General features: G+C 43.0%; 2 protein-coding genes across 2 annotated transcripts; one reads left to right on the top strand and one right to left on the bottom strand.

The window, feature by feature from the left end:
• The first annotated feature begins 719 nt into the window (after nt 1-719).
• On the top strand, nt 720-7,623 carry LOC125511222 (WAT1-related protein At5g64700). The gene is made up of 7 exons (XM_048676544.2): nt 720-2,422; nt 2,502-2,564; nt 3,210-3,326; nt 4,276-4,516; nt 4,660-4,818; nt 4,918-5,066; nt 5,149-7,623. Exons 1-7 carry the CDS (start codon nt 2,250-2,252, stop codon nt 5,339-5,341), a joined length of 1,095 nt encoding a protein of 364 aa, XP_048532501.1. The 5' UTR covers nt 720-2,249; the 3' UTR covers nt 5,342-7,623.
• Nucleotides 7,624-7,750: 127 nt separating this feature from the next.
• CRR28 (Tetratricopeptide repeat (TPR)-like superfamily protein) lies at nt 7,751-9,801 on the bottom strand. Its single transcript, XM_048676543.2, has one exon. The coding sequence runs from the start codon at nt 9,703-9,705 to the stop codon at nt 8,059-8,061; it is 1,647 nt and encodes a 548-aa protein (XP_048532500.1). The 5' UTR covers nt 9,706-9,801; the 3' UTR covers nt 7,751-8,058.
• Between the last annotated feature and the right edge of the window lie 2,389 nt (nt 9,802-12,190).

Raw genomic sequence — 12,190 nt, 5'->3', positions numbered from 1 at the left:
TTTCTTAGCACTACATTTCGATTGTCTGAGAATGTATATATTTGATGTTGTAGATATTAATGTATTCTTCTATAGGTTCGGTAAAACTTAAACAAATTTAACTTAGAACAAAGCCAGAACTTCAATTATTTTGTAACGAAGGGGTAACATGCAGGCAATATTCTGGATTTAGTGTCGTTTAGAAGGCAATAGACACTAATACAACTTGTCCTACAATCATTTTACTCTTGGTCTATAGTTGCTGCCCTTCCTCCTTCTCCACATCATGCGTCACTTCTGATATTGATCCCTCTACATAATCTTCATAAAGATGCATTTGTTTACTACTGCCCTTTTTTCTTTTTTCCACATCATGCGTAGTATGCCTCCACCGTTTCATAAAGATGTAGTATTTGTTTACTGCGGTCACTGAAGGGCCTCTTCCAAACGGAATAATGTCTGCGGAAATATATAGTCCGAATTGACTCACTGAGCATTAGTCACCGAGTACTATTTTTTGTAGAGAATGTCCAAAAAGCATCCGAGTCACAAAGTTGGAAATATTGAAACCTTTTTATTTCTTTAGTAGAAATATAAATATGCTTTAGTTTTCGGCACGAGGCATATTCCACATCATCTTGTTGTCATACCGATCCATGCTATGCATGGCCAGGGCCTAGGCCGCCTAGCTGATCGTATGGTGAGCACGTCATCACGCACCGGGAACACGAGGGAACATTCACTCCTCGAGATTCTCGTTACTTTGATATATGCGGAAACAATATTTTAATTTTTTTCGGGAAAGAATCAAATATGTTATAAAAGTAAAACATTTCAAACATAATAAAAATTACGTTGAAATTCCGAGACCCCCAACAAGCACTACCGCCGACGCGCTGCTGTCGTCGTTCCCCTGCCGAGCTAGCTTGACCTTGTCCATGACAACCGGGAAGTCTTCGTGCATGCGCCCCTAAGGACTAGCACCATGTAGCCCCAGCCATAGCCTTCGTTGAACTCTTGCGTAGATCTGAAACAATTGATATCAAATCTTGCTACATGACGAGAAATCTTAACCTCACCGCCCCAAGGAGACGGCAGGAGTCTATGTCGGAGCTCCATCAACTACGTCCAAACAGACGAACTCGGGGAGGATCGAAGCCCGGAAAATAAACTTGAAGAAGAAGCGTCACCATCCGCCCGAGGGTCGTGCCTGCGAGGACTAAAAAAAACCTAATTTAAACTACTATATATCCGGAGCGGATGCGCCAAGATTCTCCTTCCCGCAACCGGCCAACGGAGTGGTGGGCAGAGGAGAGGCGAACCCACGGGCTCGCCAGTGAAGTGTGGAGTGAAAATTTTGCCCTAGCCGCCTAGGATTAGGATAGGAAACACTATTTTAAATCTTTTATCCGAGATAAATGATAGTTGAAGTATTACCATGTTTTATGTTGTCAAATATACACGATAAATAATCATGTAATTCTTGACACCTTGGCCAGTGTAGAAGTGCATGATCTAGCCAATGCAACCAAAAGACCGATCTGATGGAAGAGACTATGCAATACATTTATATGTCAACATTCTCCCTCACGCCTAAACGTGGACTGAAAGTGGGCTGCAATTTAATTGCGCCAGCTGGGTTTTGAACTCAAGATATCTTGACTCTGATACCATGTAGAAGTACATGCTCTAGCCAATGCAATCAAAAAAATCGATCTGATGAAAGAGACTAGCCAATACATTTATACGTCAACAGCCGGGAAGTGAAGCACCTCCTTTTTTGTAGGAAGATGAACAACCCTGAAATGAGTAATACAGCTAGTGCACATGCCTTTTCATTTGATGTTTAAGTGTTGGATGCTTCAAATCTATGCCAATATGCATTTGTGTAGACGCATGCATCATGCATTTTAACAAGTATACAAGCACCTTGGAACTGATAAAATACCTAGTTTGTTTCAATTATTGTGTCTTGCAGAGTGTAAATTTTTGCCGTTGTGAAGTATGCTGTAACAAAATGGTTAGACCTAAAAACTGCTGCTGCCTTTTTCAAACCTTGATTAAAGCGAGCGACCAGTGTGGTCTCCACATAGTGAAACATAAGTAAAATATTATTTGCTTAAGTGGATACCTATGAGTCATATCTGACCAAACCTTATGACAGCGAAGGTTTGATGAGGTGTCCTGACAGTGAAGGTTTGATGACGTGCCCCGATGGACAAGCAGTAGTATTTAAGCAACCATCTTTGAAATTCTAACAAACAAGAGTAATGGGGAGGACATCGCCTTATGTTGTTTCATTTCTCGTAAGGTTTATCTATGGGGTTATGCAGATACTCACCAAAGTTGCTTTAAACCAAGGTACAAGTACATACGTTCTTGTCTTCTACAGGCATGTAATAGCTACAATGGTGTTACTGCCCATTGCTTTTGCAACTGAAAGGTATGCAGATTTTTGGCTGCTTCTTTGCCTGGATCTGGATTTCATCTAGGAAGCATGAATTGAGATTTTATTTTTGCAGGAAAACCGCCCCACAACTGTCACACAAAGTCTGTCTGAAGCTATTTGTGCATGCATTATATGGGTAGGAAGTACGATGCAGAAGTGTTGTCTATACTTAATCATCTTGTTTATCAAATGGCATTGCTAGATAAAAAAATGGATTTGCAATGATGTATTATTTTCATAATTTTGTATTTTATTGGAATGGGTGTATTCATGTGAGGAATTGTGACTTGGAGTTGTTGGACATCTATCTAATACCGTAATTGTTTCATTATGCTGGTTATCCAAACTTTATATGTTTGAAGTTCTTTTATGTGCATCCATGTGTACCCTCGGATATAAAAAAAGTTACTTTATTTTCATTAGGATCATACCTCGGTCGTGTTGGTTTCAGTGTAGTATACCCATCACCTTCATCAATTGCAAGCCGGCCTTTCTGACAGAGAATTTCAGTTATATCATATTTAATCTATATTTCCAATATTTCCTCTTTGTGGGAAAGTAGCTATTTAGTTAGGTTAACTGATTTACTTTCGACAGAAATGTTATGCAAAGCTCAGAATTATGTAAATAGTTATTGTGTAAAATCGTACCATTTTTTTGGCTTACAACTGACCCTTGGTATTTCGTAGTTATCTTAACTGTTTCGTTTTCTTTATACATGTTACTCATCTTATTCTTGCAAATCTTTTACTAATAATCTTCTTTTAATTCATATCCCCAGGGTGTCTGCTTCTCTAAACATAGCATCTGTTGGCCTCAATTATGCTTCAGCAACTTCCGCTACTGCAGTACAAAATCTCCAACCAGTGTTAACTTTCTTTTTGGCTCTTCTGTTGGGGTATGCGTTTTTAATGATGATTGCATTACTTCCTTGAAGGCTAGGCCATTTTTTTTCTTCCGCTCATGACAATTAAATTTTAAACATGTCATAAAGCTAATGTTACTAAATTTGTATTTAGGATATCCATACATAAGTAACACGAATATGTTATATACACAAGAATAGCTTGCATATCCCGCAAAAAAGAGAGAAAATAATAGCTTGCATAAATGTCTGATTATGAGACTCAGTGACATGCATAGTTGAGATTGTAATTTAGAGATGTTCTGCAGCCTAACGAAATGGTTATATTGTGATGTTTATAACTCTTCATGTTAAGATCACAGGAAAGAAAAATATTCCTTTTGCTCTAGGAAACTACACAATTGTTCAGAGAAAGAAATATAATAATTAATTCAGTTCTACATGTTGTATCAATAGCAAGATCATCGTAGACCCTACTACCAAACCCAACCTAGCCGGTCCTAAACCAGGCCCAAAAGCTTGCCTAACCATTTCCGTGCGGAAAACTGTAGGGGCCTAGTTAAGCCTAATTTCGACGACTGGACTCAGCTTCTATCAAACTTTAGACAAAGGGTGGAGGTAACATCTTTGAGTGATAATTTTCTCTCTCATTAACTTTGCTTCAATAAAATAATTACAGAGATTTATATTTATTTAGAGTGGGAGTGCTAATCAATTGCTATTGGTTATGTTCGCGTGAAATCAGTTGTTTAACATGAACCATTAGTTGTTGATTTTTTCTGTTGTTGATTGTTTTTGAGATTGCTAATGAACCATCAGTTGTGTAAACCTACTTCTGTGTAGATGTGAGTGCTTTGATGAACTTGGTGTAGTAACGATAGTGGGAGTGAAAAATAAGTTCGACTTGTTTTGCATACAATGTGAACTTTTATGATCAAAATTCCGTGGATCAGTGAGTGATTTGTCGTGCCACTTATGGTAGAATGGAGTCATTGAAACTAAAGAGCTTTCATGGGATTGTGAAAGTTTCTGGTATAGTGCTTTGTGCCGTTGGTGTTGCCGTACTAGCGCTATACCAAGGACCTGAGCTCAAATCCATCATCCACCACCCTCTTTTTCATCACACAAGGCGAGTTGATATTCATGCCTCAAGGAGCTGGATATTGGGAATTCTCCTGCAGTCTCTTGCGACTCTACTGTTTGCTCTTTGGACAGTGTTTCAGGTATGCATCTCCCCCTGTGCGCACATTCAGGTGTGTGTGTGTGCGCGCGTGCGTGTGTGTGTGTGTGTGTCATGTGTGTGTGTGTGTGTGTGTTTAGAAGCTAATTTATTCATGCTAAATTTAGCTTGCATGTTGCTTTCTAGGGCCCTTTGCTGGGGGAGTACCCGTCCATGCTGCTTAACACGACCCTGCAAATTGTCTTTGCGACCGTTCAATCTTTTTTCATGGCTCTTGTGATGGAGCGAGATTTTTCAAGATGGAAGCTGAGGCTGGATGTAGGTCTTGTCGCAATCATCTATTGTGTAAGTACAAGAATCCCCTCAACAGAAGCAAAAGCATCGATCGATTGATCGGAAGATCGTGTTTAAAATCCTAACCCCTGAAATTGCTTTACGTTGCAGGGAGTAGTTGTTTCCGCATTTTCAGGTTACCTGCTGATCTGGGTGATTGACAAGTCCGGCCCGGTATTCCTGGCCATGACAGTGCCCCTAACTTTTGTTATCACCATCGTTCTGTCACTCCTCATCGGAGAAGCAGTCACCCTTGGAAGGTGCATTGTCTTAACGTTTGCTCGGTAGACAGAAGACCTACAACAATTTTTATCTTCTTGAAATTTCTCTTCTGATGAACAGTGTAATAAGTGGCGCGCTGATGGTTGGTGGCCTGTACAATGTTCTATGGGGGAAGAGGATAGAGCAAGTAGCTCTCAGCAAGCAAGGAGGCATTGAAGCAAATGCAGCAAGCTTTGATTTGGAGGAACAAGAAAGCGGCGCACCAGTTCCATTAACGCGAGATTCGGTCAAGCGGTGCGAAGGAGAAGACTGACATGTGGTGCGAAGGAGAAGACTGACATGTGGCAAGCTTTGAAACTCTGAGCAGCAAGCTTTATTATTTGGTGGTTGCCTCAAGCAATCCCCATTAGGCAGCTTTAGGATCATTTGACTCGGAGATTGTGGGGAGTGGTAGAGCAATGGGTTCTCTTCCTATCTTGTTCTAGTGCATACATAGGCAGAGATCATGAACTTAAGCTAATGCCCGCTTCGTATTCATAACTCAGATAATTAAGTCCTACCTTAAGTTTCACGGGTTAGTCAAATTTGTTCTAGCATGTCGCTTTAGCGGGCCTTAGCGGAATGTCGCTCTGATCCTTATCTGTAACCACCACAATCCATGCTTCGACTGTGAGCAACTGTAATATTTTTCTTTACTAGTACTAAATTTTACAGATGTTGTTTTAGATTCTGACTTTCTGCCATCTTGCACAAGTTTACGCATCCAACGAACTACAAAAAAAAGGCAACTGTAACCCTTTCCTTTCCTAATACCCTTGTTTAAGGATTTTTAAACTCCTCATAATTGACATTGATTGACTGTTGAGAAGAGTCATCCCATGGAACTGAAGTTGGCATTTGTCTCTAAACCAGAACAATATAGTTTACTATCAAAATAGCTACCATAATTTCACATATGTCGCTGGATCCTTTCTTCTTTAATTTTTGCCTTTACTATTCTCAATTTACTTCCGAAATGAGTGTAAATTATGCTTTGCGTATACTTCGTTTGCCCACATAGTATATTTTTGTTTTATCTTACCATACAACCCGCCTTCAGTTAGGGCTCCATATAAACATGAAACAAAAATGACGAAATATTTACTGCCATCAATAGCCTCAATGAAACACCAAAACAACAGTCATGTTGTATAGAAGGTATACATGAAAAAGGGCATACCTTAAAGAGTCATCAGCCTGTCGGGAGTTATCTACCAGACCCATAGTGTAGTTGCTTGGCAAACTAACACGGCAGAAGGAGATACTTATGATTCAAGGGGCTCTCTGCTGCAGTCTCGAAAAACAATGTCAGAGCAGGAAGGACACCAACAAAAATGTAAGTCATGGGAGTTGATTAAGAGCCAGGTGTTGTTTCTGACAGATAGTTGTAAGATGGGTCCCTGGAAATGCAAAGTAACATGAAGCACTTGTACGTAGATGCATAAGTATGACATAATAAATTCTATTGTTTTCAATAGTAAATTTTCGGAGTGAGATAGTACTCAAGAAAAAGGGAATTGGATCAATATTTGGCATCCCTGACATGCTCAAAAGGCCAGACCAATACTGTTTGATAATAAAATTCAACGGAAACTATTTTATGAAGCAAAAAATATAGATGTGTGAGCAATCAAACATAGTACCATGAGGTTACTATTCTCAAGAAGGTGTATAGCTATAGCTGAAAGCCCTTAATAAACTCAAAAGAGAAATGTGAGATGGAACTGTTAGACCCAGTATAGAAGTTGACACATTTTGTGAGATCATTTATTAGATATACTCCTGAATTAATGGCATATAGCATTTTCATGTCAGAAAATTATACAGTGGAAGGGGTCACCCCCTCCATTACTTTGTGTATAATATAGATTTCCTCCTAGAACGTATAAATAATATGAAATGTCTCTTGACATCCTGTTATAAAATGAGAAGACTAATTGAGGCTCAATTTAGGCAACAATTGAGTCGCGTGCTATCATAATAGAACAATCATAAGGATGGAAGGTGCCTTTTGTACTCTCTTTGAGGTGCATTGAGTTAGATCAAGATTTACTGTAGTATCCATAACTAAGCAGAGTAAGAGTGCACTAAACTTTTTGCACATGAAAAAAGGACGAAAATATTTATAAGTTCAAGATATGAAAGAGAATGAAATCTGGGGAAAAATCATCTGAGTGAAATTGATAAGGTTACCAAACTATATTGCATAGAAACATAAACTTTTAAAAGGCACACCATTAATGTAGTTCTTATATTTAAAATATGCCTGTAAGTTCATATAGAGCTATAATCTGCCATCTTGATAGCACATAGGAACCCCTCTAGAAGAATATTGTCAGGCAGGAAGTCCTACAAAAGAAACCAGATGCCAGTTTAGAGAATATTTCCCAAAGTCAGATCTAATACATGTTCACGCAATTCATACTCAGAGCAATTCTTACAACAAATGTTTTATCTTGCGCGGCATTTTATGACACAACTGACGAGTGCCACTCTGTTTCATCAGCCAAAGCTACCATTATATTCTCAATCTTTCAACAGGTAAAAAGAAATGGTGGGATTACTTACCCCCTTGTAGTTTCCAGCAGGTTCATCTCTGATAAAATCGACTGTGTCTGAGATATATGAAGTGAGAACTTCAGCTCAACACAAGTGGGCTTAAGAATTACTCAAATTCAATTCGTGCAGAAGCAACAGACTGGCCGACCTCGTATTTCTCGTGAGCTCAATGTAACTGTCATTACAGTATCTACCTTAATAGTGTTTGAGTGAAATTGAAAACTGAGAAGTAGAACATGTATCTAATAACATCCTGTTTATCTGACCAATCAGCTAATTTCGATCTGGACAACCTACAACAATGAAGAAGATACATGCTTCAGTATACCCCCTATTTCATTTCGTGTCTTGAACGCCTGCAGAGATGCATTTTACGTTTTGCTAGGGCACTCTCAACAAAACGCCAGCAGCGCAGTCTCTTTGGCTCAAGTATCACCAGTAGTCTTTGCAGGAACATGCTCCATCCTTGAAATGGTGAAACCGAATCCGGTCCCTAACAATGATCTCAACACCATAGAGCTCTGATATGAGCTTGGTGATAGTATGGCAGTCTTTGCACACCCTCAGGTTCTTCAGGATCCGAATAGGTGCACCGGGTGTCGCCTTGAGTAAACCAAACGATATGGCTAGCCGCTCACTGTGCAAGCGGAGGGCGGCGCCCTTGGTATGGTCCATGCCAGCAACCATACGAGCCTCTGATAAGTCTGGCTTGTATCCAGAGGACGCAAGCCTCTGCTGGATCTCATCCAGCTTCGCATATATCTCCTCCGACCGAGGGTGTGACGTGTCGCCTGCGACAAACTGATGAACCAGGCCATCCATTTCAATGGAGCTGAACCCTGGCTCCTTTTTGAGACCCTCGTCGCTCATCAACCGCCGGACCATGCCCACATCGTTCCACTTCTGTGCGAATGCGTAGACCCTCGAGAGCAGGACGTAGACACCACTAACAGCATCATCCGGAACATCGAGTGCCAGCTTGGCCATGGCCTCGCTAAGCTCTACCCCGGCGTTCTGCCTGGAGCATGCGTCTAGAAGGCTCCTCCAGATGATGGCATCAGGCCGGCAGTTCATGCCAGACACGACATCCAGGGCCTCTTCGATGAAGCCAGCTCGTGCCAATATGTCCACCATGCACCCGTAGTGCTCGATCCTCGGCTTGATCCTGTACTCGCTGACCATCATCTGGAAGTATCTTCTGCCTTCCTCCACCATCCCGCCATGGTTGCACGCGCTAAGAACAGCGACGAACGTGATTGCGTTCGGCACAACATTCTCCACCCGCGTCATCCGATCAAACAGCTCCACGGACTCACGCACGCATCCGTGGTTGGCGAGCGTGAGGATCGCCACGTTCCACGACGTGATGTCCCGCTCGGGCATCCGGTCGAACACCTGCCGCGCGAGCTCGACGGCTCCGCACTTGCCGTAAAGGTCGACGAGCGAGTTGTTGATGAGCACGTCGCGGGACACGTCGCCGTGGCCCCCGAGCTCGCGCAGCAGCAGCGCGTGCGCGTAGACCCCGAGCGAGAGCGCGCCCGCGCCGGCGCACGCGCCGAGGACGCTCTGCACGGTGTAGGCGTCGGGCGCGAGGGTCGTGTCCCGCTGCATCTCCCGGAAGAGGTCGAGCGCGCCGAGGTGGTCGCCGTTGCTGGCGAGCGCGTCGATGGCGGTGTTCCAGGAGACGAGGGACTTGGCGGGGATGAGCCGGAAGAGCGCGAGCGCGGCGTCGGGGAGGCCGCAGGAAGCGTAGAGGTGGAGGAGGGAGTTGGCGACGACGGTGTGGGCTGGGGCGAGCGCGAGCTTGGCCGCTAGCGCGTGGAGCTGGCGGCCCTCGGGGAGCGCGGAGAGGAAGGAGGCGGCGGAGAGCGCCGCCGGGAGGGAGAAGTGCGGGGGCGGCGGGGACGGGGAGGCGTGGAGGGAGCGGAAGAGGAGGAGCGCGCGGTGGGCGAGGTCCGCGCGGCGGGAGCGCGCGAGCGAGCGGAGGAGCTGGACGGAGGAGGAGGAGGAGGATGAGGATGAGGGGCTCCGGTGAGTGGAGGTGTTGGGAAGCGGCGTGGCGGCGAGGGAGGGGAGCATCGTTGGCGCGGCGGCGGCGGCGAGGCCGAGTCGGGCATGGCGACGGCGGGGCCAGGTGAGGTGGATATGGTGGTGGTTTGTGTGATTGTGTGGACAGCAGCGCGGTTTTCTTTTTTTTTGAAGAAAAACATCTGCTTTATTAATTGGAAATAATGATTACACCTATGTAAAAAGAGGTACAATATTCTGTAGACTCTTCAAACCGATCTCTAGTCACAGAAAATTTCGCTAGCCTAGCAAGTTCGTCAGCAACCTTATGAGCCAATGTTCGAATCTAGTCAAAGAAAAATCACATGCCATGAAGTAGTAATCATCAAAGACTGCCGCCGCAACTCTCGCAGATTGTCCTCCATTTTGTGTCAATAACTTCCATATTATCATAGTTAATAAAAAGACGGTTGCATTCTGCCTTTTGTGCAAGAACTAAACCAAACCTAAGAGTCGTCGCTTCTACTGTCAGTACATCAGCACACCAATCGATCTTCTAGTTTTCGCTAACAATGAATTTTCCTTTGTCATCTTTAACGGCAGCGCGGGTTTGGGGCCGCGCGTCCATGGGGTAGTAGGTGGGGCGGATTTTCTACCGGCCGTCGGTAGAGAAGAAGTAGTGTCGTCCTTGCGGCCAAAGGTAATTTTTCTAGTGCTTTTTGTGGGTTTTAATTTTAGAAGATGGACGATATGTAGATTAAATCGCTCATTTTTTTAGATGGATAATAATTGGAGTTCGTCATCAGAGTCGGAGTCTGATGATTCCGACATAGAGAAAAAAATTGGCAATGTCAAGCACCTCGTCTTGTTACATCTCGTCAATGAATTGGAGGCAGGCAAGACGAGAAAACGTTGAGGATCGACGGTTGGTCGTCTTTGCATTCTGCGCAATCAAGCACTCGGCCATTTCATGCTCATGAAAGATTACTTCACCGAGGTACCGATCTATCTGACTCACCTCTTTCATATGCGTTATCTAATGCATAGATCTCTTTTTGTTCACATTGTGGAAGCTTGTGAGCAAAACTGCTGTTTTTTTCACTCGCCCAAGGAATGCATCCGGTTTGGTTGTGCTTAGTTCGTACCAAAAGATATCGACGACAATGAGACTGATAGCATATGACATTCCGACTGACTACACTGATGAGTATCTTCACATTGGAGAAGATACCATGCTCAAATGCATGCAGGTATTTGCCAAGGTTTTGATCCGGGTTTTTGTCCGAGTATCTCCGAGCTCCCAATGAGGAGGACACAAAGAAGTTGATGGTTATGAATGAAGCAAGAGGATGGTCGGACATACTTGGGAGCATCGATTGCATGCATTGTGGGTGGAAGAACAGCCGTATGACTTAGCACAAGCAGTACACCTTCCATCGTCGTGATCCCACTATTATGCTTGAAAGTCGTGGCTTCGCTGGACTTGTGGATTTGACATTGCTTATCTGGTTTGTCGGGTTCTCTCAATGAAATCAATGTATTGCAGGTCACGTCTTTTTGCTCGGCTTGCTACTGGAGATGCTCCGGGTTGCAACTACATCGTCAATGAACATGACTATACCATGGAGTATTATGTTGTCGACGGTATCTATCCTTTGTGGTCAAAATTTGTGAAAACCATTAGTAAGTCAAAAGGTAAGAAGCAAACTATTTTTGCCCAAGAACAAGAAGCATGCTGAAAGGATATTGAGAGGGCATTTGTTGTGTTGCAAGCTCGGGTTGCCATTGTTCGAGGTCCTGCTCGCTTCTGGGATACAAAATTCCTCTCAAATATCATGACTGCATGTGATATGCTACACAACAAGATTATCGAGGATGTGAAGGATATAGACATGAGTTTTTCTATGACAATATTGGTAGCCATGTCAAGCCTGCCAGGAACCCGGATCGGATCCTTGCATTTCTAGAGACCTGCGGAAAGATTGAGGACAATACCACACACACCCCAGCTCCGTGATGATCTCATTGAGCACCAGCGACAACTGTATGAGAGGTAGACTTTCATTTTATTCATTTGACCTTATTTGTATTCACGTGTGATTTGAACCATTCTATCCATTTTGGACCATTCGTATTATTTCAATTATTCAGATTTGAACATTTGTATCAAATGAGATGATTGTTGTATTGTATGATATTTAAACATTAACAAGTTTGATTTATATTGCCGTTGTATTAAGATTATGTTAATCAAAATCATGAATTTACTGAAGAGAAAGAAATTTGGTTTGAAGTATCACGACCGCAAACTAGTTTTCAAGGGTGGCGGGATGTGCTTTTCTAGGAGCTGCTAGAGATGCTCTTAATAAACCATGTGTATTGCATTCAGCGTCGACAATGCTAGCTATCTCCATAGAAACAAGAGTATGACTCACCACATTCATATGCGTACTTATTTTAGTTGGACTAATGTTCCTTTTTAAAGTCATAATGCCTATGATCTCATTTGTATGAAACGCGTGCCTCAATCTGTCCACGTATTTGGATTGCACCATCT

This window comes from Triticum urartu, chromosome 5A, assembly GCF_056163025.1.
Source record: "Triticum urartu cultivar PI428250 chromosome 5A, HENAU_Tu73, whole genome shotgun sequence".
Classification (NCBI taxonomy): Eukaryota; Viridiplantae; Streptophyta; class Magnoliopsida; order Poales; family Poaceae; genus Triticum; species Triticum urartu.
Note: the sequence above shows the minus strand (reverse complement) of the source record. Positions and strands in the feature narration are given on the sequence as shown.